The sequence below is a fragment of the Canis lupus genome, chromosome 6 (genome assembly GCF_003254725.2).
Source record: "Canis lupus dingo isolate Sandy chromosome 6, ASM325472v2, whole genome shotgun sequence".
Classification (NCBI taxonomy): domain Eukaryota; kingdom Metazoa; phylum Chordata; class Mammalia; order Carnivora; family Canidae; genus Canis; species Canis lupus.
In genome coordinates this window covers 41989906-42017282 of record NC_064248.1, presented here as the reverse complement: position 1 = coordinate 42017282, position 27377 = coordinate 41989906, and the positions used below count along the sequence as shown (strand labels likewise).

Here is a 27377-nt window from a genome sequence, read left to right as displayed (position 1 = left end):
GCCACAAACAGTCCAAACTTCTCATTTCACCTTTGAGAAAATAGGGATTCAGACTGTGAAGTGACTTGCTATGGTTCCAACAGCCAGTTGGTGGACTGTCAACTTTTAGTCCAATGTTCCTTATGCTCTGCCACTAAAAGACAAGCTGAGGAGGGAGCTCATGGTTGGCTCCCCCAACAGGAGGGGACAACAGTTGCATTGAAAGTGAAAGTTGCAGGGGCCCGGGGATGCGGGGTGGGGGTGGTGGTGCTCAGTCAGTTAACCGGTTAAATGGTTAAACGTCTGCCTTTGGCTCAGGTCCTGATCCCAGGTCCTTGGATCCAGCCCCACATCAGGTTCCTGATCCGGCATCCAGCTCCCTGGCTGTGGGGAGCCTGCCTCTCCCCCTCCCTCAGCCTGCTTCTCTCCCTGCTTGTGCTCTTTGACTCTGTCCAATAAATAAATAAAATCTTTAGAAAACTAAAATAAAATAGGAAGTTGCCAAGTAGAGCCTAGAGCAGCTGACACACTTGCTAGTGCTTCTCTGGCTCATCAGCCAGTGTGATCCACACCAACTACTGTCAGCCTGAGTACTCTTTCCTCCTCTGAGGAGCTGTACCCTCAGCTGCCCTGGGTGCCTTGGGACATACTGGGAGAAGTGTGCACAGAAGGTAGAAGGTGGTGGGCATCACCTTATTTTAGAATTTGTTTATAAAGAGACTAAGGAGAGCTTGGGCCATTATTCTCAAATTCTCTCAGCTCCAGGTTTGCGGCGGGAATTCCCACTCACCTTCAAACAGTCTGGCCCAGTGGTGGGTGTGGGGCTACCACTGTTTCACGGCCAGCATCCCACTGCTTCCAGCCTCCCTGCCTTTGGCTCCCATCAGGCCCAGAAGAAGCCACTGGGAGGCACATGCTAAGCTCGCAGATGCTTTTACTGGGGAGGAGGGGGGCTGAATGAGAGTCCTGACAAATCAAGCACAAAGTGCTCCAGTCTTAGGAAAGACACACAATAAATAGGTGGTCACTGGGGAGGGCTCTCAACACAGCGAGAAGGGGCACCGTTTGTCTCAGCCTCCGGGCTTGCTCATCCTCTTTGCTGTGTGAGCTGGGGCGTGGGGTTCACTGCAAACTGGGGACGTGAGTGTGGATTTCTCAGGATGCCAAAAAGTATCAGATCTGCCATCCTGCTTGCGAGAGGGTCTTGGTCTCAGAGGTGTCTGGGTTGGTGCCTAAAGGCTCATCTGAGGAAAGAAAAGGATCGAGGTGAGGAAGGTGGCAGGCCAGGGATCCCCAGGGCTCACGTCAACACTCAGCTTGGAGCCTCATGGCAGGCTTGAGCACCCTGGCTGCGCGTGGGAAGTCGGGCCTCTGAGGGGACTGTCCTGTGCCCAGCACCCGCCACACTCGCTCCTAGCCCAGGGCTGGGCCTGCGGGCTTGTCCACCTGGCACTCTCCCTCCTACCCAGGGAGCATCCCACACTCCCTGTGAGGGTCAGGGCCACAGGGTGTCCTCACCCCCAACGTCCTTCTGACATTTTCTAACTGCGCCAGGACCCGTGGGGCCTCCTGTGGACACAGCATCTGGAGCTCCCCGGGTCTCATGCGAAGCAGCTGGCTCCCTGTGAGGAACCTGAGGCTCTTCACGGTGCTGGGAACAAAAACAGGAGGTGTCGGCAGGTGGAGTGGAGGGCGGGGGCCTGTGTGTTGGAGGCGTGGTACATTTTGGAGTATGAGGGGCTGTTGGGCTTGGGCGCTGGGGTTACAGAATTTGGGGAAAAGTGTATCTGGAGGTGACGGAGTAAGATACGCATGTTGGCTTAAACCGACTTCAGAACTCTTGGGTTTGAATAGAGGAATGCCCTGGAAGAGAATTTTGCGGCAGGAAGGGATGGTTGGCACCTGAAGTTCTTTCGGGCTTCCTGGAATCCTACTGTCCCCCCGAGGCAGAGGCTCCCCGTTCAGTGCTCTAGCACGCTCTCTCTAACTCAGCAGAGGGTGGCACCTGCGGGTCTCTTCTGTGCGGTGCATGTTCTGGGTGTTCTGGGGCTCCGGGCTGCCTTGGCTGTAACCTGACTCCCTCCCAAGTGCTCCCAGCACAGCAGGGCGGGACACTCACGTGGTGGAGAAGTTCTGTGCCTGTAGCCAGGCCGCCACCTCCTCAGGCGTCGAGCTAGGTCGAAGCACTGGAGCCTGGAACCAGGGGAGCCCGGGTAAGAGGCCGTCTCATCTCATTTCTACCCACGGTCCCCAACATCTGGGCCCTTTCTCTGGACTCCCATCAAATCACTTATCTCACTCTGCGGTTTGCTTGTCTGGTGGAGACAAGGCCTTGTTCTCTGCTCAGGCCCCAGGATAAACTTGGCACACAGGGAGCCTGTGATGATGCCGATTAAATAGAACCAAGACTATCTCCTCCACTTGTCATTGAATCCCTCCTGCTCCCACCCTCGGCCTGTAGCTTCTGGACGGTCTAGGATGGATAGTACCCAAGAAGGCGACTGGCTCTGGTCCCCCGGGGCCCTTGACTGTAGGGGCTCTAGGATGTTGCTGGGAATGTAGCCACTCTGTCCCTTCTCATTCTTCACCAGCCACCACCGCTTGCTCTGGTCCAGGACCTGCCAAGAGTCCCTACTTCAGTCACCGGAGCCTCTATCCACGCCCAATCCCCAACACGGCTTTCTTCCTTCCTGCCCTTCCCCACCCTCCTTCTCTCTAGGCAGCCCCACACCCAGACCACCAATGCCAGGCTGCCTACAGCTCCCACCCACCACCACCTCTTTTTCTAGGCTCAAGCCCGAGTCTCACCTCCAGCACCTCTCCCTGGGCTACAGTCAGTTCCTGTGGGTTCCTGGCTTCAAACTCGTATAGGACTTGCATTTTCAGGGCTGGCTTCATGGGTCTGGAGCTGGAGGGCACGTGGTTGGGGTCCCCAGGTTGAGGGCCATGGTTGTGTGTCTCCTCTTGGGCAAGGTAGGAGGTGCTCCCTAATCCAGGGCTTCCCCCCCACCCCGACCATACACAGAGTCAGGAGGGCTGGAGAATGGAGTCTCAGAGACTGAGTCCCTGTCCCAGCCCCAGAGACCCAGAGATCTCCTGCCTGGAATCTGGTGGTGACCCTTCGGCTGCCACTGGGATTTAATGGCAGGTCAGTGTAAGGCAGGGCTTGGGGTGGGGGTTTCTGTAGGCAGGAGGGGGCTGAAATGTCACTGATTTCTGAAGACTCTGCTAGCAATGGACTCTTCTCTGTCTGAGCTCTCCTCTGAGTGCTTTATACCTGAGCTCTGGGAAATCAGAGGCATGGTAGGTCATATCACAGGAAGCAGGATGGGAGACTGGGAAGGTAAAAAACCACTTTTCGATTCAAGGTAGGGGTGAGGAGGTGCTGTACAGGCATGTGACTGGCCAAAAGTGAGCTCAGAGGGTCTCTGAGTTGTAGAATCCACAGATCCATAGGGTCAGTCTCACCGCCCCCCCCCCCCCCCCCCCCGCCATCATAGAGTCCTGACTAAGCCCAGGGCATACCGTAGAGAGGTAGAGCTCTGGTATCCCGAGGGTGCCTGGGGGGAAAGAGCAGAGAGAGCAAGAGCAGGGAGTCAGCCAGCCTGGTATGGGAGCTGGCGTATCAGACCACAGCCCCACTCACACATGCCTGCCTCACACGCCCTCCCTGCCTGCCCAGCTCGCAGATCTGGGACCTACCTGAACCCACCTACCACTTAGAGCTGTCATGTGACCATGGTGGATGGGGAGGGCAGAAAATAGCCAGAGCCCAGGGCTTTGAGCAGGGCTCTTTGCTAAGCATCCCTTACCTGGTTGGAGGGTTCTGGAAGCTGCCAACCATCATAGAATGTGGGTTGGTACGGTGGGGGCTCACTGCCTGTCCAGTTGGCCCTGGGGAGAGAACAAAGCTGAGTCCACTTGGTGCCAGGCTGTCGGATGTGGAGAGGGAGGAGATGGCAGGCCCTGGCCTCGACGTCTTACAAGGGAGGACATGGCCCGTGAGCAAAGATGAAAGGCCCCAGACACCCTTACTGGGGCACCCAGTTAAGCAGAATGCATGTGTCCGCGTGGGTCTCTAGAGCCCAGCCTCACCTCTGCGCGTGAGGTGAAGATGCATCCACTCCCTAAGAACACGTTGGACACTTTATTGCACTCCCTGGGAGTTTGGATCGAAAGGATGGAAGCACAGAGTGTCAGTGCTGGAAGACCCTCCCGGGGCTCAGGCTGGGCTTTTCTGACCTGATTTTCACTTCTTGGCAGCAGCTCTCTTTCTTTTGAGTTAACTAATGGGTGGAACTCGGCTTGAGGTCACAGCAGCTGTTGTGGTTGACTCCGGAGTGGGGGCTGCTCCTGGCTCCCCAGCCTCCCGCCCTATCGCCCGCTGCACCCCTATTGCAGGAGGGGCAGTGCTGTTTGTGGCGTCCAGGCTTGTTCTGCTGGGAATCTTCTCCGCTTGCCTGTCCCAGGGAACCCCTGCTCACCTTGAGCAAGTTCCTTTCTTTCTTCACTGGGGCATTTCCTTCCTCTTGGATCACCCCAATTACTTTCCTCCCCCACTGTATCCCACATGCTTCCCATGAGTCTGTATTTCTAACTCTAGGGAGCCCCTTGAGAGCAGCAGCCTGAGTGCAGTGGGTGGGATATTGGAAGCAGCTAATAAATATCTATTCAACAGGAATGAAGAAATCATTCCGTTTCTGAACCTTTTTAATTGGTTCCCTTTCTTTACCTTAAAAATATGCTCAAGGGGGCACCTGGGGGGCTCAGTGGTTGGGCATCTGCCTTTGGCTCAGGGCGTACTCCCAGGGTCCTGGGATCGAGTCCCACATCAGGCCCCGTGGGGAGCCTGCTTCTCCCTCTGCCTGTGTCTCTGCCTCTCTCTGTCTCTCATGAATAAATAAAAAAAAATCTTTAATAATAATAATAATAAACTAGGACAGAAAAGAGAAGAGAAATTATCAGGGGCTGGGGAGAGGGAGGAATGGGTACAGAGTTCTGTTTAGTTCATTGTTTCATGGGTACAGAGTTTCTGTTTGGCACGATGAAAAAGGTTCTGAAGATGAACAGTAGAGACGGTTGCACAACGCTGAGAACGTACCTAACGCTGTGGAATTCTACTCTTTAAAATGGCAAATTTTATCTTATGCATGTTTTACCACAACAAAATAAATAGATTACATTGAACCATAATCCACATCTTCAGGTGGATTGGACAAAAATTATTTTAATGAGTCTGTACTGAGAAGAGCACCCCGGTAGGCAAGGGACTCGCTAGCCCAACTGGCTTGTTTCCTGGTTGACTCCTCTCTCTCTTCCTAAAACCCTCTTCTCTCTTGGTTTTCATGCCTTTGCTTTTTGGTTGCTCCTTTGAACTCTCTGGAATTCCTCTTTGCCTCCTTGACCCTCTGCTCCCTTTGCTACCTACACGTGAAAGTGTCCCTTCCTATCCCGTGGGCTCAAGGGGGCCTCGCTGGTTAAGCGGGTCCTTGGGGTTCCCTCTGGAGTGCTCCACTTCTGTGCCCACTTCTCTCAGACCCGCAGGCCAGAACTCTCTCCCGAGTTCTGGGTCCCCCTGTACCTGGGGACCGTCTCACTGACGCCTCAGCTCAGCCGACCCCCACTGGTCCACACCCCCCACCCCACCTCACTTGCTCCCCACAGCTCCCATCAGCCAGCTCAGCTGTGGCCTATCTCACCATCACACTGCGTGGAATATCTCTTTCTCCCTCAACCCCTTGACCGGTTGCCAAGTCTTACTGATGTTACATCGGCATCTCTTATGTCAGTAATTCTTAAATTCTGGCTGGAGTGAGACAATGTTTTCACTTTGTCCTTGACCAAAATGTGAACATTTCTCATAGCAGGCAGCCAACTCTACTTTCTTGGAAAGAGCTGTCCTTTTTTTCCTTCAGTGGTGAGTGATGGTGACTGGTGGGGTTTTTAATTAAAAAAATGTTTTTTAATTGTTTGTACTTAGTCTAATAAAAAGTTGGGAACTCCACGGAGAGGTCCCCCCGAAATTTGTTTTGAGATATTTCTGGTCTGTGACAACAACAGAGCCTACCATCTCTAATGTCCTGACCCAGGGCAGTTCAGGCCTTGTCCTCACTCACCGGCTGGTGGTCCAGGCCGCACCCAGTCTCTTCCAGAAGTTGCTCTCAGCCGGGCTGAGACAGGACTGCAGCAGGTCGATGGCTTTGGGGGTGAGGAGGGGTGAAATCACTCGGGCTGCTAGACCAGGCTCAGGGCACTGGGCCAGGATCTAGGGGAGGGAATGCAAGGCGTCAGGCAACCTAGGTCTCCCAGGGCCAAACAGGAGTGGGAAGGGGCCCGGAATTCCGAGCTTCCAACTCTTGTAATGCCACATTCCTGTCTCCCTCAGATCCCTGGGGTCCTCGGACCAACCCCAGCCCCTCTAGTCTGTTGAGAGGTGCTGTAGACAGCAAGGATGGTGTCTTGGGGTCAATGAGGAGGCTGTATTGTGATGAGCAAGGGGCAGACCCCACAACCTTCCCTGTCCCCTGCCTTCCACCCTGGCCTCTGCTCCATCTTCACTCCAGCCTGTCCCTCTTTATCACCCTCTCGACCCCAAACTCACAGAGTCTAGAAGTTGGAAGAGGATGTGCACAAATTCGGGAGCGTTCTTCTCCTGCAGCCAGATGGCCAGCTTGCCCTGGGGACACAGGGCATTATGTGCTACTACCCATCATTCTTCCCCACCTTCACCAGGACCCCAGGACCCTATAATTGTTCAGGGCCTTGGCTGGGAGCCTGGAGATCTCCAAAAGTGCTAAGTGGAGGAGGGGAGGTTCCAGGGGGAGAAGCTGGAGAAGAAAAGGACTTGGGGTTCTAGGAGACCAGAGAGGAAGCGGTGGCTGGGGAGGGGTGAGGGGAAGACTGTGAACTGGTGAGGAGTCACATACTAGGAGGTTGAAGCTGTACTTGATCTTCTGGAAGCAATCAATGTACTGTGCCTGTGTCATTCCTATAGGGGAGGGGGACAGTGGGGGGTTGTTCATCATCCCAAGACCACACCCCCACATCCTCCCCCTCCCCCCCAGCCCTCAGCACTCACCCCACTGATCCTTGCCTTTTTTCTTCCCTAGTTTCTTCTTCTTATGACTGCTCTTTGCCTGGGCCTCCTTCAGCTTGCCCACAAACAGCTCGATATCCCTAAGGATGTGGCTTAGTATCTCCTGGACCCCAAACAACCCGTGCCCTTGAGTGGGCAGTTGGGTCCACCCTGGAACTCCCAACCCTGCCCCCGACCCTTCCCTACCTCCAGCCAGAGCCTCAGGCCCAGCCCAGGGTCTGACCAAGCCTCCCTGTCCCTCCTCAGTCCCGGGCCTGCCTTGGCCATCCTGGGACCCGGTCTTCCCTTGGGCTGGAAAGCTTCAGCCAGCTTAGGATGATCTACAGTTACCTCATCCCTCTCTGGGCTCTCGGGAGATGGGGTCCGCCTTGGAGGAGGCAAAGTGAGGGTGCTTGATTCTTGGGTACTGGAGTTGCATAGCAGGGGCCTTGGGGATGGCGGTGTACCTACAATGTAGGGGGACCATGAGCCTTTCTGATCTTTGATTCAAACCTTCCTTTCCACCTGCCCTCGTGCCCCAAACTTACTGTGCTCTGGGGTCATCCAGTAGGACTGCTCTGGAGGGAGCCCCTGCTCTGGTGGGGGTACTTGCTCCTTAGAGAATGACCTCTCTGGAGAAGGCCCCCTCCATCTGTCTTGGCTGGGGTGACGGGCTCTAGAGTGGGGTCTGCTGAGCACATGATGGGGACACAGCTTTGACAGGGTTCTTGGGACAGAGGCTCTGCCCCAGATCAAAGGGTATTACCATCCCTCTCTAGAAGATCCACCTGCCCTGCTCCCTGGTCTCCATCTGGACTCCACCCCACCGCATGTGCCTGCCCTGTAGGCCCTCTCAGTCCGATATTAGTTTCCAGGGACAGTCTCCAGTGTTCCCTGGGCCTGGCCCCCGCTCCTCCCCCACGCTCATCTGCACCCTAGCCCCAGGCTGGTCCCTCCCCAGTTCCAGGCCCAGGTTGGTTGGGTCACATGCTTCTGGGCTCCCCCAGAAGTGGGGCCAGGGCCTTGCCCACCCAGGCCCCAGGTCAGAGGTCCTGCAGGTGGGCTGGGGCAGAGACTGCCTACCTTTGCTGTTGCTCCTCCTCCAGGGCCTTCTTCAGGCTGTTCCTTAGCTGCTCTGCCTGGAGGAAGCAGGAGTCAGGCAGGCTGTGTGTGTGTTTATGTTGGGGGGTGAGGGATGTTAGGGGGAAGTGATGGGCGTTGGACCCTCTCTCGCTCCCAGCCCTACCCCTAGTCACTCACCCTCACTTCCTGGCAGTGGAAGAGCAGAGTGCTGGTGGCTGGCAGGCTGGACTCCTGCACCGTGATGGACAGGATAGCGTTGTAGGAGCCGATGCTGAGCACCACGTCCATGGCCTGGATGCTGTCCAGGCGGTAAGAGTCCAGCTCCTCCTGCGCCACACAGAGTTTGGCGGTGAGGTCCCTGAGAGTCATGGTGGCTCCTCATGGCCTCGGGCAGGGGTGTCACCTTCTCTGACCCAGTGCCTCTGTCTCCCCTCTCTTCCTAGGCCTGAATGTGTATTGTATACTGGGACAGGCTGTTCTTTGGGGCAGGGAGGGTGAAGCCCATGCCAGGTGCTTGCTTTTCTACACCCCACGTTAGCTGTTATCCATTGCCAAGTTCAGGGGGGGCTGACCTTCGTCTCGATGTCCAGCAGTTGGAACCAGCCGTCTCTGACCTGCAGGAACAGGTCCTGACTCCACACCCGGCCCTGAGCATCCATCTCCTGCAGCTTCTTCAGCGCATCCTTGGGTTCTTGGATCTTCTGAGATCCTAGCTTACATGTCATTAGGTGCTGAGGGGAAAGGAGGTTTGGATCAGGGGCCCACAGGTGGTGGCGGGATGGGGTAGGGGTGGGGGGAAAAGCAGCAGAGGGGGAAGGCACGTTCTTAGCCTTGTTGCTCAGGAGGTCCCAGGCCATCCCCACACAGCAGCCTTTCTGGGCCAGTGGGAGGGCTGGAAGCAGTTGGGCTGGGATAGAGCCCTGGAGGCAGAGTCTGATGAGCTGCACTAGAGGGTTTAGAACCCTGGAGGAAGGATGTCATGGCCCTTAACAGTCCAGGTCACTAGACAGGGCTGGATGGTGGTAGATGTGGGTTCTAATAACCCAACAAATGGTCTGAACTCCTCTGGGCGGGATATAGGACCCTCCAATTCTGTCCCTGGCTGCCTTTGCCCCCTTTGGGAATCTACCACCCCAGCCTGGTCCTTCTCTTCTCTGACTCAGCACTCCTGCCTCCTTGCCTTTGCTCATGCTGTTCCCTATACCCTGAATGCTTTTCCCACTTCTGCTAGTCTGTCCCTTCCCAGTCTCCCAGGAAGATCCAGAACCCCCTGCCCCTGATTCTTGCCCGATGAGGTCCACGGTCATCTCGGTCTTGCTCAGAGCCTTGCCCGCTGCTAGTCCCATCGCCCTGGCAGGTTTTTGCTGTTATTCTCCTTCCTTGAGAAGACCCTTCCCTCTTCCCATCCAAACTCCACCCCCACACACCACAGTCCCCCTTGCCCCCCCTCCAGGCCCTTGTTGGGGGGCTCCCATTGTCTCCTGCTCCTTGATCCCCTGCCCTGCTCTCAGCCCAGCCCTCAGTGCCTCTCTGGGAGTTCACGCTGCTTACATATTCAGGGGCCCCTGATCTCATGAGCAAATGCCTGGCATCCTGGACACATCTCCTCCTGACTTCACCTGCCAGGCCTAAACGGAGCCGGCTCCCACGCCCACCTCTACCGCGAGGCCCAGGACTCCTGGCCCCAAGCCGGCTGGCTGGAGGAACCTGGCCTCCGCTGCCCCGTGAGCCTCCAGACCACTGGCCCTGTGTCCTCCTCTGCTTCTTCTCCCTGAGAGCCTGGATCGGCTGCTGCCCAGGGCTGGTGTCTACCCTGGATGTGCCAGCCTGATCAGGTGTCTGCTCTTCCCCACAACACCCTTCCGGCCTGTGCTTCCCCTGGGGTGTCAGCAGCCCTTTGGGCAACCAGAGCTCGCGGTGTTGTCTGCCCAGGCAGGGCCAGAGCCTTCATTCCAGCCCCCAAGCGGCCCCGTGCCTGCCCTGGGAACTCAAGCCCAGACACCTCTGAGACAGTGGTCTGTTCAAGTGCTTGCAGGGAAGGTTATCCTCACACGTTCCTTCCTCCTGCCATGCTGGACCCACTCACCTCCACCCTGTGCTGCAGACAGGTGGGCTCGGAGGAGATGTTCTGCAAGTACTCCTTCCGCTGCACTGTAGGGGTGCGGAGCAAGGGGATGGAGACAGAACAGGCCGGGGAGACACAATTACAGGGGGTGGTCAGCGAGGGGAGGGAGATGCCCGTTGGCAAGGGGTTCAGGAAGGGAAGGGGAGAGGGGACCAGAAGGGGAGCTTACGGTAAATGGCTCTGCTGCTGGGCCGGGACATGTTGGCACTGTTAGATGACTCTGAGAATCTACACTGAACCAAAGAGACAGCCATCAGGGCTGGGGAGAAAAATACCAGGACAGACCCTGGCAGGAGAACTGCTCTTGCAGCTCATCACTCACCCAGGCCGGAGGCTTGGGCCAGACTCTGACTTGGGGCCTCCAGGACCAAACCCAAACCTGGCTCCAGGGGCCTTTCTGGAACCATATTCAGCCTTGCCTTCCTCTGAGGAGCCCCATTTTGGCTGGGCCTGGGAGGCCTCAAGGCAGGCTCCTGGCCTCCTTTATTTTATTATTATTTGTTCAGTAAAGCCCATTCCTGTGGACTTAGGAAAGTTCTGTGGACAGGCACCTGGAAACATCCTGTCTTGGGCCTGGATGTGAAGATGCCTCGCTTCTGGAGGAAAAGTGTCAGGTACAACAGCCTTTCTTGCCAAAGCAAACCTTTTGTCCAAGCCTGTTTCAGTTCTGCAAATTGGGAGGAGGTCCATGTTGCCTCTTAAGCTGCAGACCTACCCAGGAGGGGTGTGTGTTGTGTGTGTGTATCTGTTTGCATGCACGTGTTAATGCATGTTTATGATGTGGCTCTATAGGGTTTGTCAATGATCTACACTTCCCTGAATGTCTTATCAAGACTCCTGTCTCTTCATCTGTCCATACACTGAACCCTCTGTTCAGAGCCCTTTTCTACCCAGCCCTTTATTTTATTTTTTTAAAGGTTCTATTTATTTATTTGAGAAAAAGAGAGAGAGAGAGAGAGAGAGAGAGAGAGAGAGAATGAGAGCACACAAGCAGGGGGAGTGGCAAGCAGAGGAAGAAGGAGAAGCAGGCTTCCCACTGTGCAGGGAGCCTGATGTGGGGCTCGATCCCAGGGCTCTGGAATTATGACCTGAGCTGAAGGCAAACACCTAACTGACTGAGCCACCCAGGTCCCCCTTGCCCAGCCTTTTTTAAAGTTTTATTATTTTTAAAAGATTTTATTTATTTATTTATGAGAGACACAGAGAAAGGCAGAGACATAGGCAGAGGGAGAAGCAGGCTCCCTGAGGGGAGCCTGATGTAGGACTTGATCCCGGGACCCTGGGATCATGACCTGAGTCAAAGGTAGATGCTCAATCACTGAGCCACCCAGGTGCCCCTTACCCAGCTCTTTAAATCCAGCTCAAGGATCACCTCTTCAGTGAAGCCCCCCCTTGACCACCACACTCTCCCCTGCCCAGAGTGCCTTCCTGATGCTACACCCAGCCTTGTAGTTTTATCTCTAACAAAGATAGCCCCTCTGGTTAGCGTGTGAGCCTGGGGCTGTGCCCCTTACAAACATCCTATTTAATTTTCACTACCATTGCTCGTACTTCTTTGGCTCTACACGTTGAACACTGTTCTATGGACTTCACCCTCATCAGCTCATTTAATCCTCAAAACAACCTCACCCAGTGGGTGCTGTTATTGCTCCATTAACCAGATGGGGCCTCTGAGGCTCAAAGAGGGTAACAAGCCTGAGGTCACCGGAGAGGATTTCCTGGAAAATGAGCCTAGCCCAGTCTGGCTGCAAACCCCATGCTTTAATTGTGTATATGTGTCTCTGTTACGGGGCTGCAACATGCTAAGGACAGACTTGTCTTGCTACCACTGTCTCCCCAGTGCCTTCCCGGCACAGGGTGTGTGTGTGTGTGTATGTGTGTGTCCAGAATGCACACACATGTTGAAATGGAATGGAGGTAAGTGCAGTGCGTGTACAGGTGCAGGGTGGGGTGGGAGTGACTTGAACATGTGAGTCAGGGGGTAAGTGTCATTTGAATGACGTGTGTATGCTTCATGAATAGGGTGTCAAGTTTGTGGGTGCCATGCATCCCCATGATGTGCCTGCGTCATACAGAAACCCTGAAATAGCCCGGGCAAAGTGTAAGAAGGCAGCCCACACCCATTTATTAGGACTGTTATGAAAATAACAGTGGGTCTGATAAGATGAGTCAGTGATGAGGAGATCAGTTGCTAGGAAACAACTGAGGGATTGTGGAGGAGATGGTTGGCTCTATTTTCCTTGTTTGGGAGCTTGAATTAAGGGGAATTTGGCTCTGTCCCCTCCAAGGGGAGGAGGATGCTGGAAGCCTGCTCCTCCCTACTCTACCCCCCAAGGCTGCAACACTTCCTGCTTCTAGATCCGGAAGAGAAAGAAGAGAAAATGAACTCTGCCTTGGTTGGCCCTACTGCCCTCCCCCATGCCAGCATGATTCCTGTGGGTACGTCCAGGGAACTGTCAAGATCCCAAACAGCAGGAGAGGGGAGGCGGCTGGCTTTGGCCTGCCTTGCCCTTGGGGGAGTAGAGCTGTGGCAGGCTGGTTTCCCAGATGTATCCTCCTAACTTAGGGGCTTGGAGCAGGGAAGGGGTGTCTGCATCGCAGACACTGGGAGAAGGAGCCCAGAGTTTCTTCTGGAGCCCTGGCTCCCCCTCCCCTGCTTCCTAGCCAGCTAGCTGCAGCCAAGTGCCAAGCCTTGCTGGGGCATGCTCTTCCCGGCAGGGAATGAGCTGGAGACCTGGGCCTGGGATCACCTGCAGCTGGCGGAGCCCCGATTTTCCTGTGGGCCAGGCCCTTACCTGTGTTCCAGAGGCGCTTGTCCCCCTGAGGGGGCCGGTGCTTGAGCTGGTGGTCTGGTGCTGGGGGTGGGAAGGCAGCGCTTCTCTGTTAGCGGCTGTGAACAGGGGCCCTTGAGCCGTGGGCCCTGGGGAGCAGGCGGGCCTTATGATGATGAGGCCACGAGGCAGCCACACCTGTGCTCTTTGGACTCCGGTGGGCGTGGAGGCTTCGGAGGCCACCACCCGCTCAGCAAGGAAGCTGGACCTGTGGCAGCGCCAGGCTTAGCCAGGGACCCTGCTGCGCAGCCTCCTCCTCTGCCTTCCTCCAGCTTAGGGCGTGGCCTCTCCTCCCTCTGCCGCCTGGTGCCCCCTCTGAGGCCCCAGGTCCACATCAGGCACTAGGCTGGGGCCGAAAGGAGAGGACTGTCTTGGCCCAGGGAGGTCTGGCTTCTGTGGTCCGGGGACAGGTGGCTAGAGGTGGACCCCAGGCTTTGGGGAGGCCATGGACTGGCACGTGTGCCCGAGCGGGTGTAGTGCGGCACGTGTGGATGCATGATTACGTGTGCCCAGTGGTGCCTGTGAGCAGGACCTGGATCTCGGAAAAGCAGATGGGGACCAGGGGCTGGGACCACCACGGGCATTACAGAGGGTGGAGACTCTTCCTGGCAGGGCCACACCATTCTGTCCTTTCTTGTCTCCTCCCACCCCGCAGGGGACCTGTCAGCCCCAGTTCTTGTGCCCCACTCACTTTCCTTCCCCACTGCCCTATGCCCTCGGACCTCTGCTCCATACCTGGCGGGCTTCGAGAAAGATGAGAGACTGGAGGTTGCCTTTGTCCCTGTTCATGTCCCAGTCCCTCTGCTTCCTTTTACTTAAAAAACTTCTTTGGCACCCAGGCTGGGCTGGGCAGCCTGCCCTCTGGGAGCTTGAAGTCCAAGGGGGTCATGGAAACAGATCAAAGGGAACAAGGCAGCAGGGGAGAGGAGAGGAGAGGAGGGGAGGGGAGGGGAGGGGAGGGGAGGGGAGGGGAGGGGAGGGGAGTCCAATTTGGTGGCAGATCTCCTGGGCGGAGGTCAGGACCTGCTAGGTGTTAGGATCCACGGGGAGGCCCGTGGTCTGGGAGCGGGGCCTGCGTCTGCACGTCCATCCTCGGCTTCCTGGGGCCATCCTGGGAGGTCTTGGTTGACTCCCAGCCCCCGGCCCAGCCACCACTGCCCTTGAGGGTCTGGAGGCCAGGGTTTGCATCCTGGCCACGGCCAGCCCCCCTGCGAGAGTCTGTAGGGCTGCCAGCTTTAGAGGCCCAGGGATGAGGTGCCAGCTGGGCCAGCCTCTAGCCATGGCCTCCCAGGGGGCCTCTTGCTTCTCACTTCTTTCCCGATAGGACAGCCTGTCACCTTGCCTCCTCCAGTCCCAGCCTAGCTTCATCAAGGCTGTGGGCACATTCCACCTCTGGCTCAGGCCGGGGGCCCACCTAAGCCTGTGCTCCTACCCAGCTCAGGACAGGCCGTAGGCCTCCCCTGACATCAGCGCAAGCACAGTGGGCTCTCGCACAGCAGACAGTGGGCGGGGGGGCGGGGGAGCACAGCCCACTGCAGAGATGCACGTGAACCTCAGGGCAGAAAGATACGGAGCAGCCCTTGGCACGATGGGCTCTTGCACTCCACAGTCCCTGTAGGGGTGCCCTTGGGAGCAGCAAGGCTGTCCTCAGACAGGAGCCCTTTGTGCCCTGGGGGGTGGAGGCTGGACTCAGGGATTCTTCCGGGCCGGACATTGTGGACACCCGCCAGGGTGGAGCCACTCCAGGGAAGAGGGGGCATTAGGAGGGATGGAGAGGCCAGGCCACACACCCCTGGGGATGTGGGGGCCGTAACTGAGGATTCTACACAGAGAAAGCTCCCGGTGCCAAAGTAGTTCTTTATTTTTTTCTTTTCTTTTCTTTTTTTAAGATTGTATTTATTTATTCATGAGAGACACACACACACACACACACAGAGGCAGAGACACAGGCAGAGGGAGAAGCAGGCTCCATGCAGGGAGCCTGATGTGGGACTCAATCCCAGGACCGGGATCACACCCTGGGCCGAAGGCAGGCGCTCAACCGTGAGCCACCTGGGCATCCCACAAAGTAAGTGCTTTAGCGAAGCAATCCTGGCTGGGGCATCGAGAGCTGGGACTCAAAGGGCATCTCCTTGAACTGTGAGGCTACGTGGGCTTGGGACCTCATCCACTCACTCATGCACTCCCTGGCTCTAAAAGGAAGGCTTCCCATCGGCTGGCCCTGTGCTAGATGCTAGGAGACACCTTGGGACTCAGCCTGACTTCGGTGTCTCCCTCCAAACAACCCAGGCTCTCCACCCACGTCCCCAGCTCAGTGGAGCCACCAACACCCAGCCAAGCATCCAAGCAGGGACCAGGGCCATCTTCTCCTGGCCCCCACACCCAGCCCCTCCCCCACCCTGTGAGTCTCCACAGATAGATCCACCTGTCCCCCCACCTCACTGCTGTGGCCTGAGCTCAGATGCATCAAACTGGCCACCTGTGACCATGCCTGGTTCCAGACATATTCTTATTCATCCTCCCTCCTCCCTGCACATAGGGGATGATCCTCACCCAGAAAGGTGACCATCCTTCTGTGTCTAAAACCCATCACTGGCTCCCTGATGCTCTCAGGATACAATCCAAACTCCTGATCATGCACCTACATGAAAAGATGCATACATTAATTAAAACTTTGAAGGTATTTGACAATTTATTGGTAAATTCTGATGGACTCTAGGAAACCCAGAAGTCTCGGGAATTAGATTTCAAAAGATTTAGAAAGAATCCCTTAAAAAGCTTTCAATATCACATTCCTTATTAAACTGGGGCTTGGGGGCACTTTGGGCATCATTTCACCCCTGAATTATTATCTTGATAAATTAGTCCACAGTAGAACCTGAAATCAAGGCCAGGCGAAAGATGTGTATTCACTCTTCTCCAAGCATGCAGATGGTGCCACATTTCCTACTGAACAGAGTAGAAGCTTCATAGACTTGAGGCTCCTGCCTCTGAGCCCGGTCTTATCCCCCACCTCGCTGCCCCTTGCACTTTACACTCAGCTTGGAGTGACCCGGGAATCTGGAGGAGTCACACCTTTATAGCTGGCTCCTCGCCTTTCTCAGCTGGGAACATTCATCCCTTTATGCCTTTAGGCCAACACCCAAGCTGTGCCTCCTTTGGAAGGTTTTCCACTGCGCAGGACTGGTGGCGACTCTGGTCCTCGGCTCCCAGGTCCCTGGTACACACGACCCTCCATCACTGTACATGTCACACTGAGGGGCATGTCCCCATCAGACTAGGATTCCTGAGGACCCAGGGTAGTTTTTGCCACAGTCTAGAGGAAAGAAGGACTTTGTCAACAAATATATGGACTGTGGCATCCCAGGCACAAAGGACCATACTCTGTTTGGGGCATCAGGGAAGGCTTCCCAAAGGAGGGAACGCTGGGGTGGGCTTTTAAAAATCAAATAGGAGTCTGGCCACGGGGTGAAGTGGGAAGGGAATGCCAGGTGGAGGGAGTAGCAATCCTGCTGAACAAGTGGGTGAAATGGTGTGGTGAGAAGTGGTGTATGGCCAGAGCATGAACTCCGTGTGTGTCTACGTATGTGCGTGTGTAACAGGGAGGTGGTGGCAGGTGACAGAGGATATGTGTGTCCTCATCACCTGGTGGTGAGTGGAATCACTGAGTGGCTTTGGACAAAGGTGTGGCGACGATGTTGCTGGTCTGCTGCCTCCTCAGAAGGCCCTGCCATTTGCTGATTCTCAGGGCATAGAGAGCAGTGGCTGAGGAGTTGGGGGGGGGGGGTAGGGACAGACCTAGGTGCACAGGTTTAGGGCCGAAGAGGCCAAGGAGTCCCTCCAGGCTCCCCTGGCCTGGGCCTCTCAGAAACTCCAGAGCAGGTCCCAGGCCCTACTCAGTGCTGAGGAACTCTGGAGGAAAGAGGTCCACTTTCACAGAGGGCAGTAAGGGAGGTAGGGCAGGACTCTGGTATTTGGGGACAGAGGCCTGCTTGTGGCTGAAAGGGGTAGAGTGCCAGCTAAGAGCGCCTCAGGCTCATGGAGCCAGCTGCCAGGGTGGGTCGAGCCAGAGCTCTTGCTGGTGGGCTGCATGGATGATTCGGATCAGGAGCCAGGGCCTGAGTCATGGCCTTGGCTGGGCGCTGGTGCCTGGTCCTGGGGCTACGGGGAGCCACAGAAACAGACCTCCTCTGTGCCACTGCTGCATCTGGTCCTGGCACATGAGGCTGGGGGGCGGGCAGTTGGCTTCTATGAGCCAGGTAGAGGCGTGTATGAGAGATCTCATCCCTGCATTTGGAGTTTACATTCCAGAGGTAGAAGAAATGAGCAGATACCTCAAGCACTGATAAGCGACAGGAAGGAAACCAGCAGGGGTGGTGTAACTGAGGGCATGGGTGTGGGAGGATACTTTGGGTGCATGTTATCAGAGAAGACATCTCCGAGGACTAGGACGGGAGCTTTGAGCTTCGATAAGGGGTTCAGAAGGAGCCAGTGGGACGAAGTGCCCATGGGAGGGAGCAGCAAGACGGAGATGTGGCAGCTGGAAAGGCAGCCGGGAGACTGAAGTCTAAGGAGTGCAGAGAGAGGTGTTGCCAAGTGGCCTGAGGCGGGACAGGCAGGCATGGGCCGCAGTCACAGAGCACCAGCCTCAGCGGACCACAGCCAGGAGTGTGGCTTTTACTTCGAGGGCAATTGGGAGACACTGGGGGTCTGGAGTGGACTGGTGTGATCTGATTTGTGTTTCAGGTGCAACCTTCCCCTGGCCGGGAGAGCAGGCTGCGGTGGGGGCAGCTCTGCGGTGACAGGGAGGACGCGGGGCCGTGGGGGGCTGGCCACGCGCACTAGGGATGAGATGGGTTGAGGAGGAGAGGGCCTGGGGGGACTCCAGGTGGGGGCTGGACAGAGAGGCTGTGGTGGCTCTTGGTGAGGTGGGGAAGGCGCAGGGGAGGAGGAGCCCACAGAGGGAGGAGATTCAGTTCTGCTGGGTGGCTACAGTTTGGAGGGCTTTTGTGACTTCTGCTGGAAGCATCGAGAAGGTAGGAAGCACGGTGGGATGACCCTGATGCACCCTGATTCAAGACTGGGTGGCAAGACCATTCAGCCGTGTTGGGGCGCCGTTGGCGGCGCGGCCTTCGATGGAAGAGCTGCTGCAGGGTGGCCGGTACCTGGCAGTTGTGCACAGATGCCCAGTGTTCTCAGGGGAGGAGGCCACAGAAGGCCACTGTGAATGAAGGGCAGTGGCCTCAGGCTGAGCCCTGGCACTCAACATGAGGAGACTGGAAGGTGAAGAGGAGCCTTCTAAGGAGCCCTTGAGCTCTCAGGGGAGCTGGGAGGGGACAGAGGTTCTAGAAGGAAGGAGTAGACACCTGGCTGAGGTGTGACCCACAGGTGGGGAAAAGTGCTGAGAGAAGAATCTGTGTCCTTGTCCACATGGAGGCCATGGTGGGGGGGGGGAGGGGAGGGCAGTTCTCTGGAGCCATGGTGGACGGAGCTGGCTGGAGAGGGTTAGTGTGGGCGCCTCCAAGAGGCTCTGCTGGGAATGGGGTGGTGGGGTCAGGGGATGACATATGGTAACCTTTTCAAACGTGTTCAGGAGGCGGGGAACCCGGGTGGCTCAGTGGTTGAGCTCTGCCTTCGGCCCAGGGCGTGATCCTGGAGACCCAGATCGAGTCCCGCATGGGGCTCCCCGCAAGGAGCCTGCTTCTCCCTCTGCCTGTGTCATTGCCTCTCCGTGTGTGTCTCATGACTAAATAAAATCTTAAAAAAGAAATGTGTTTAAGGGGGGAGGTACTCTGGCATACTTGCTGCTGGGGAGAAGCTACTGGTGAGAGAACAGAGACAGCAAAGGCCTGGAGCTTTAGGAAGCTGCGGAAGAAGGAGGTCCAGCGTAGATGGAGGGGCTGGTGTTGCTGGGGGAGACTCCGCCGTGCTCCCCACTCCCCAGACAGGCAGAGGAAGGCAAGGAGGCTGGAGCAGGAGGAGGCTGGGAGAAGGGGTGACTTCAGGGCATGTGGTCCATTCTCCAGAGGCAGTGTGGTGTCCCGGCCTTGAATTTTCCAGAGAGAAGGCCAGGCCCCAGGTGCCCCAGGAAACTTCCCCATCCAGGGACTGGGAGACCAGGATTGGAATCTCAGACCAGCCCCCTTCACCTAGCTTGCCCTCAGTCCCTCAATCTCCTGAACCCCCAAACCCAAAGCCAGCACTCAGGTCTTACTTCTCCTACTTTCTCTACATGTCCCTGGCAGCAGGATGCCATTCTAGGGGTTTCTCAGCACTCCTCTCCCTGCTTCTGCTCACTTGGTGCCGCCTCTCTCCAGCCTTCCATCCACTGGGTCACTCCCACACATGTCTCCTCCTCCCTCCCTTGCATTCTGGGGCCTATCCCTCATCCAGGGGGTAGGAGTGTAGGTGGTCCCAGAGGCCCGGATTCACCCAGCACCCTTCACCTGACAGCCCTGAGGAAAGGCCCTCTGTCTGGAAAGCCCTTCACCAGAGGCTTGGACTTTGCACTGTGATTTAGAGCAGGGTTTCAGGAAAGCAGGCCTGGAAGGGCGGCTTGGGAGGTGGGGGAGGGCATGCGTGTCCTCTGCGATCTCAAGGGAGGGGTCTGGCCGGCCCAGCTCAGGCCTTGCCTCTGGGAGGGGGTCAGTGTCCTGAGTCAGCCCTGTGGGGAGCGGCTGCCCTGGCTGCGCTGGGAGGGGCCTCCCCCCAGCATTTCCAGTGTGTACTTCTGCTCTGGCCTCTACTTCAGCTCGATGCCCAAGATGATTACAATGCAGCCATTCAGAACAGCGTGTAAAAGACCGGTCGGGATGTGGGGGAAAGTTCATGATGGGGATAAGCTGAAAAGGGTAGGCTACAGAATGGCAGATCCTAGTTTTGTGTGATCTCATTTTATGAAACAAACCAATGAACAAATACATAAACTGAAATCCTATCAATGGAAACAGAAAGAACCTCAACAAAACCTAGAATCCTGTAAATCTAAACAGAAAACAGTGCAATCATGTAAGTCTACACATAGAAAATCTTCAGGATAGGGGCGCCTGGTTGGCTCAGTCAGTAGAGCTTGTGACTCCACCTCAGGGTTGTTGAGTTTGAGCCCCATGTTGGATGTGGAGATTACCTAAAACTAAAAGAAAGAAAGAAAGAAAGAAAGAAAGAAAGAAAGAAAGAAAGAAAGAAAGAAAAGGAAAGGAAAGGAAAGGAAAGGAAAGGAAAGGAAAGGAAAGGAAAGGAAAGGAAAGGAAAGGAAAGGAAAGGGAAGGAAGTTCACGTAGCTCTAGATGAAAAAGCCTACTTACAAAATGGCAACACTCAATTTTGTAAAAAAAAAAAAAATTGTAATCACGAAATCTTGAGCAAGGAAAAAAATGGTCACCCTGTGAATCTGAACACTTAGGCAGCACTTGCTGCAACCCAGGAAGGTAGAGTCTGTTATTTGCATTTCGATTTACATAAAAAGAGACTGAGGCCCAACAGTCAAAGAGGTTAAGTAATTAGTCCCAGGTCACCCAGCACCAAGCAATAGGCCTGTGATCTGAACCTAGGAGGCTGGTCTTGAGAAGACACCACAAGAAACAAGATCAGTTATCTCCAGCTGTGTGGGTGCTTCTATGTGGCTTCACTCTCTTTTTTGTGCTTTTATACATTTTCCAACTTCTTCCCAAAGAACATGCTATTTTTGTAACCAATGCCTCTCTGCTCCCATTCCACCACACACAAAGTAATTGGGAATTTAAAAAGTAACAAAACAAGACAAACAAATCCCAGGAAGCCACTCCTGGGGCCCTGGGACCTCTGTCCACCCCGGGGTGGCTGCTAAAGGGTGTGATCAGTGGCCTGAAGCCTGGGAAAGCCAGTGAGAAGGCCAGTGGAAGGGCTCAGATTTCCCCTTTGTCCCACATGGCCGTTGAGGGTCCCAAAGACCTGTGCTGTACCCCTGAGAATCTCAGGCCACCCCACCAAGGCCACTGAGGTCTTGGGCTGGCGCCAGGCCTCCTCTGTTTAGCACTGGACTGGCTGTCAGGCTTCTTTGAGGCTCGGGGAGGTGTGTGTGTGTGTGTGTGGGGGGGAGGAGGTCGGTGGGGGGGAGCACAGAATCAGCCAAGGAGTCTGAAAACCTCCCCTTGACTTCTGGGCCCTCACACGCCCACCACACACATTCCCAACCCACACTGTTTGGTTTACACCTAAAGCCGGGTTCCCCGCTGCCGTTGGGACTCTCTTGGTGACCAGGCGCTTGTTACCTTGCCAGCAGGGCAGGTGGTGTGAGACTCTACACAGGACAGAGCAAGGACCTTGGAGTCAGAAAGAATTGGTTTGAACCCAGGCCTGGCTCGCAGCTGCGTGGCCTTGGAATCTGAGCTCTCTGAGCTTCGGGTTCATCATTTGTCCAGGGGGCTAAGGAGGGCAGTGAGGGTTATGCAATAGCAGGGTCACATGTCTGAGCAGGGGAGGAGCTCCATGAATGCTCCCCAAAGTTGGCCTCCTACAAGTGCTTCCTGCTGCCCCCAGCACCCTGGCAGAACCGCTGGGACTAGACTGGATCCCTCCTAGGTGTCTCCCCATGCGGCAAGCTTTCCTCAGTACCCTCCGCCACCCCAGGAGGGCAGGGTGCCACACAGGCTGCCGTGTGGGTCACTCTGGAGTTTCTCAGATGCTGGCTCCATGGGAATCCCTGGGAAACTGGGTTGAGAATGGAGACTCCATGAAGGGAGTCCCAGAATCCAGTTTTTTACACTCTCCCCAGGGGTTCCAACGGGAGCAGTGCTCTACCTTCCTCCAGTTGGTCCTGTTCTGCCCTGCGTGTCACCCCGATCTGCTGCTGCCTGACCAGCCTGAACCCGAGAGACTCCGTTGGGCTCCCTCAGTCTCCCTGTTCGGCTCCCTGGGTGTGCCCCATGGGCCGTGCTCGCGCCAGACTCGCCTCAGAGAAGCCCGTCCGGCGTGCTCTGCTCGGACGTGGACAGCAGCTGCGGCCAGGAGCCCGGGGGCCCCCAACTTGGATCCCGAGTGGTGGTCCTGCCTGCGGCTCCGCTGCCCACGCCCTTAGGCTGGAGGGGCCATGGTGACACGGGACAGCTTGGTTCTCGTCTCACAGAGCCGAAGACCCAATCTCACAGGCAACAGAGTGAGCACAGCCACAGCCACAGACAGACATTTGTTAAGCAGAGAAAGCTCTCAACCTGAGAGGGATCGGAACGGTGGCTAAGGAGGGCTTTTTTTTTTTAACTTATTTTATTTTATTTTTTAATTTATTTATGATAGTCACAGAGAGAGAGAGAGAGAGAGAGAGAGAGAGAGGCAGAGACACAGGCAGAGGGAGAAGCAGGCTCCATGCACTGGGAGCCCGACGTGGGATTCGATCCAGGGTCTCCAGGATCGCCCCTGGGCCAAAGGCAGGCGCCAAACCGCTGCGCCACCCAAGGTTCCCCAGGAGGGCTTTAACCATCTTTCTAGGAAACAGACCAGAGACCTTGGGGAATTTCTCATCAGTATCAGGGGGGGATTTGTAAGTTTCCTGTCTATACTTGGAAGGAACTCGGTGGACTTGAAACAAACAAGATGTTTTTGTGAATATCAGGAGCACAAACCACGGGTTCCCTTCTCTCTGGTTAATACTCCTCCATAATATTTCTCTACATCTGGGGTTTCTGGGAGCCTAATAACCATTAAAGGGGGTTACTCCCTAACAATTTGGAGTTAGGGAGCCAGGTTTGTTTTTCCGATTTTACTGTCTTATCTCTGTTCCCTTGGGATGGGCAGGAGCCTGACTTTGGGGCCTTTCCCTGCCTGGCCCAGTCTGCCCCTAACTCATTCCTGAATCACTAGCCCCATGAACACAGCAAGCACAGAATTCAGGCCACCGAAGACCGCCCCCCCCCCCCCCCCCCCCCCCCCCCCCGCCCCGGCCACCTAGAGGCCTACCTGGGAAGCCTTTGGTGAGAGACATAGCCAATGGGGTGTGCCCCTTGGTCCGAGGCAGGGATCCAGAGAAAATACCAGGCCTATCTAGCCCCGAGGTGAACAGTTCCAGGGAGAGTGCAGACAGCAGTGAGGCCCCAGTAGGGCCGAGACCCCGAGGGCCGGTGGCCTCTGTCACTCGGCAGGCACCCACTGTGCCTGGCCCCTCCTCCTCTCAGAATGTGGTCCTCGGCTGGAGGTGGCCTTAGACTTAGCGTCCTGACCCCCCGGGGAGCCAAGGCCCGTCCCAGCCGCCCGCTCGGACCATCACATTCTCCCCCGTGTCAGGCCCGCATCTACCCAGTGTGCGCCCCCCCTTTCAGGCAAGTCGCTCAGATACCTAGAAATAGTACGGTACCCTGAGAGCCGCCCACGCCGTCACTAACGCCCGAGCCGCCGGGTTCGAGCGAACTCTTGGCACCTCAGTTTCTTCATCTGTGAAGTGGAGACAACTGGCTGCTGCTCACTGACCGCACGCGGGGTCCGGGCGGGGGCGGGGGGGGGGCATCGGCTGCCCCAGGAGCGCTCTGGCCCCCCGGGCTCCAGGCTGCGGGGAGGTGCCGGCTCCCTCTGCTGGACGGCAGGTGAATCGCAAACGGGAAAGGCCAGGCCGGGGGACTGCCCGGAGGAGGAGCACCCCACTCCCACCTGCCGGAGGAGGGAGGAGCCCCGAGGGGCCTGCCCAGAGGAGGGGGGAGCCCCGAAGCGCCTGCCTGGAGGAGGAGGAGGGAGCCCGCTGTTCCACGGGGGAAGCCTCCGAGGGCGGCGGCTCACGGGGTGAAGCTTGTCTGCGTTGCCGCTGGGTTGGGACCTCCCCGCCCCCCCCCCGCCCCCCCCTCCCAGGTCCTCCATCCGTGCAGAGAACACCATCCCGGGGAAAGAGACAGGCCCAGGCAGCCGGTGTCCCAGTCTGTGCCTCTCAGGGACATAAGTGGCACTTTCAGGGGCATCCATGTCCTGCCTGGATTCGCTCATCCGGCTGGTGACAAAATTCTCAGGTGGAGGCCCAAAGGAGCTTTTGGCCCATAACACTAGCACACTTGGACAATTCTGGAAGCTTCTGTAGCCTCTCTGAGTTTGCCGGTCATGATAGTGGCTCTTATTTATTGCATTCCCCTGGGTAAGGAGCTGTGTGACGGGCTTTCAATGATACAATAAAGTAGGTATTGTTGGGGCCATTTCATGAATGGAAAAACTGAGGCTGGAAAAAAAAGGTAAAGATATGGTTACACATCCGGAGGGGCTGGGATACGAGCCCATGTTCTGCGGTGTGAGTGCCTCTAACTGCTCTGCCTCCAGTTGTGCTAGCCTCCCCATCTCCCCAGAGATTAATTACACAAGCCCTAAAATGAGCACATCGTTGCCTCTCAACCTCCCTTCCTGGATGAGCGTGTCCACTCCCATAGTTTTAGCCACAGTCCGAGAGCTGAAAAGGCCTCTGCCAACGGCTTGAGCCCCAGTCCCTTTGCACCTCTGACCCAGCTAACGCCCGTCTCGGTCACCCTCAGCCAGTGAGCCTCAAACATTTGAGCCTCAAACATTTGAGCCTCAAACATTTCAGGCTCGGTGTGCCTCACACTGAGCCAGCTCCTCCCCCAGCTCCCACCTGCTCCTCCCCCTGGCCCCCATCCCGGCTGTGGTCCCACCATCTACTCCCCACAGGTGGCCACAGAGTCCTGGGTTTTTCTTCTTCAGCTCTCCAGAATCTCTTCATGATCTCCCTTCTCTGCTGTTCTGCCTTGACTCAGATTGCTCCTCCCTTAGTCCACCACAGCCTGCAAACCTCTCATGTAGGGTGTCCTCCCCTGGGATTCCCCTTCTGATCCCTCCCACCTCTGTCCCACGATCTTTGTAATTGAGATCTACACAAGTCACTCCTCTGCTTGTAAATCCTCCAGTTGCTCCCGCTGCTTTAAGGAAAAAAGCAAACTCTAGATTCGTCCATGGCACTGGAGATCTGCCTTCGGCCTCCTCTCCGCTTCACGCCCTTCCCACCCCAGACCTGGCCGCAGAGGTACCCAGAGCCTTGACCTTGCTGCACCTTCTGTCTCCCCACCTTTCTTGCCTGGAACCTCCCGGACTCGCCTTCCCCTCAGCTGGTCCAGGGTTCTGAGCTGAGAGGGCACACTTCTTTTTTCATCTCTTGTCAGAAGCCTTCATGCAGGATATTGGTGAAGATTGCGATTTTTTTCTTCCACTAGATGTTGAGGACAGGATTTTGTGTCTTTTCTGTGTAACACCCACTTGAGCTAGTAAAGGCCAATGGTGAGGCCCTCAGGACAATGGGGCCGGGGTGGTTTTGTCTTCTAGAATGGTCTCTTGCAGAGTGGCCAGGTAGCCCCCCGGCACTCCTCCTGCCCAACTCCCTCTGCACCCCGCCCCACTTCACCAGTTGAGGGGCCATCCCCATGGTGGCCAGCAGGGGGCAGGACCGATCCACAACATTCCCTTAGTCCGGGTCTGGAGTGGGTTGGCCCTTCTGGCGGTAGGGAGCAACACCAGGCCCTGGGAGAACAGGCCAGCTGTGCACAGCTGCGGCGGGAGGGGCAGGCCTCAAAAGGCCAGCTTATGGTCACTGAAAATGCCAGGTCGGGTGACTTGACAGGATAGCCCTGGGATGGCACCCACTCTTCCTGGGCGTAGACCCCAACCCCAGCCTAGCTCTCCAACTGTGCCCCTTTGCCTTTCGTATGCTCAGCTGCTCCTTCCCAGCGAGCGCCCCAGCGTCAAGGGGGGTCTGAATTGGGCCCTCAGGGTACCCTAGCTCCTTGGGAATCAACCCTAATCCAGGAATTTGAGGAGAAAGAAGTCCCATTCCTCTCGGCTCATTCCTGTGCCTCAAGAGGAGGAGGGAAGGCTGTCAGTTTGAGGAGAAGCCACTCATGTGGGCGTTTGACAAAGATTTATCCCGTGGCCGCTGTTGCTAGGGCCGGGGGCTAAAGATGGGAGAGCGGGTATCCCAGCGCTGGGACCCCAAGTGCACAGGGTGAATTCAGGCCTCCAGTGACTCAGCCCGCAGGGCCGCAAGGGCTATGAACAGAGTGCCCGGAAGCTCTGAGGACCCGAGCAGCTTCCGCTCAGCCAGGCACTGCAGGAGTTTTGACAAAGGAGAGGACATCACAGCCAGGCTTGTGAACAGGAGTAAAGTTCTGCCAGGTGGAGGAGGAGAGCCATCCTGGACAGAGGGACCCAGCATGAGCAAAGGTGCAGAAGCGAGGCTGTGTCTAGAGAATATCGATGAACAGATATGGTTAGATTTGCTTTCCACCCTCCACCAGCTGTTTGATGTGGAACGCCGTGTAAATTTAAGGTGTACAACATAGTGAATGGACATGTGTGCATATTGCAAAATGATGACCACAGTGAGGTTCCTTAACTATCTGCTTTTGAATGACCGCTTGATGTATGGCAGACATCATACTATCATACTTATTTATATTATTCCTTTTTTAAAAAGATTTTTATTTATTTATTCATGAGAGACACAGAGAGAGGCAGAGACAGAGGCAAAGGGAGAAGCAGACTCCACACAGGGAGGCCGATGTGGGACTATGGGGCGCTGATGTGGGACTCGATTATGGGAACCCAGGATCCTGACCTGAGTGGAGGGCAGACAGTCAACCACTGAACCACCCAGCTGCCCCTATTTATATCATTTCTAATTGTCATGTCAATCCTCAAGGTACCATGATCCACACTTTACAGATAAGAAACTGAAGGTCAGGGAAGCAAAGTGACAGCCCTGGTAAGAAGCTCAGAAGCTGATGTCCCGGTCAGGATGGTGTGACCCCACTGTCTCCAGAGGACTGGAGTTAAGGTGGTGGGTGTGTAGGTAGGAAGGGTCGCACAAAAACCAGAAAAGTCCTCCTCTGTTCTAGGACCTCACCGCTGGCCCCAGCATCTCTGGCCAGACTCTTAGGCTCTTCAGAAGACTCTTCTCGAACAGCGATCTATCTGTCAGACTTGTCACTTTTTCTTTTCCTATGGGAAAAAATCCTGTGCAGATTTCATTCTGTGGGTCACAGATTTTGTCCAGGCCCAGTTGAAAGAGAAAGAGAAAGAGGCCTGAGGAGGGGTGAAAGGCATGGGGCTGCTCAAGTCAGGGCAAGTCAGCCTGCCAGGCAATGCTCCTTGGCTTCCTTCCCCGCGCTGTTTGTCTCCCCTGTCTGATGCGATGGAGGTGCAAGGGGACCTCCTCTTCCAGCGAGAGAAGCCTGCTCCTGCGGGGCTCCCTTTCTCTGCGGAGGACCCTCCAAGCCTCCCCATTCTGGGCCTCAGTGCAGCCATCCCCACACCCTCCTCGGGATGCGTCCAGTCC

General features: G+C 56.1%; 1 protein-coding gene across 5 annotated transcripts; it reads right to left on the bottom strand.

Moving 5' to 3' along the window:
• Positions 1 to 896: 896 nt before the first annotated feature.
• On the bottom strand, positions 897 to 13961 carry EPS8L3 (EPS8 like 3). 5 transcript variants are annotated; one of them, XM_025417324.3, is made up of 20 exons: positions 13829 to 13961; positions 13058 to 13301; positions 10432 to 10495; positions 10224 to 10288; positions 8710 to 8868; positions 8315 to 8464; positions 8138 to 8193; positions 7603 to 7745; positions 7406 to 7521; positions 7058 to 7178; positions 6906 to 6967; positions 6581 to 6655; positions 6096 to 6244; positions 3792 to 3873; positions 3505 to 3539; positions 2788 to 2887; positions 2469 to 2597; positions 2099 to 2172; positions 1498 to 1630; positions 897 to 1223 (listed from the first exon to the last, which is right to left on the bottom strand). In XM_025417324.3, exons 3-20 carry the CDS (start codon positions 10460 to 10462, stop codon positions 1212 to 1214), a joined length of 1692 nt encoding a protein of 563 aa, XP_025273109.1. In that variant the 5' UTR covers positions 10463 to 10495; positions 13058 to 13301; positions 13829 to 13961; the 3' UTR covers positions 897 to 1211. The 5 variants fall into 5 exon arrangements, with proteins under 5 accessions (XP_025273109.1, XP_025273106.1, XP_025273105.1 ...); XM_025417321.3 differs by having other exon boundaries at positions 2788 to 2977; positions 10432 to 10490; XM_025417320.3 differs by having other exon boundaries at positions 2788 to 2977; positions 13829 to 13960.
• Positions 13962 to 27377: the final 13416 nt, after the last annotated feature.

Excerpts from the sequence above, each read along its gene's own strand:
- EPS8L3 (XM_025417321.3), bottom strand. The coding sequence starts at position 10,462 with ATGTCCCGGCCCAGCAGCAGAGCCATTTACC. Across the intron at positions 8,465-8,709 it reads TGCTGGACATCGAGACGAAG|GAGGAGCTGGACTCTTACCG; the intron begins GTCAGCCCCCCC and ends TGTGTGGCGCAG. Across the intron at positions 6,968-7,057 it reads AAAAGGCAAGGATCAGTGGG|GAATGACACAGGCACAGTAC; the intron begins GTGAGTGCTGAG and ends CCTCCCCTATAG.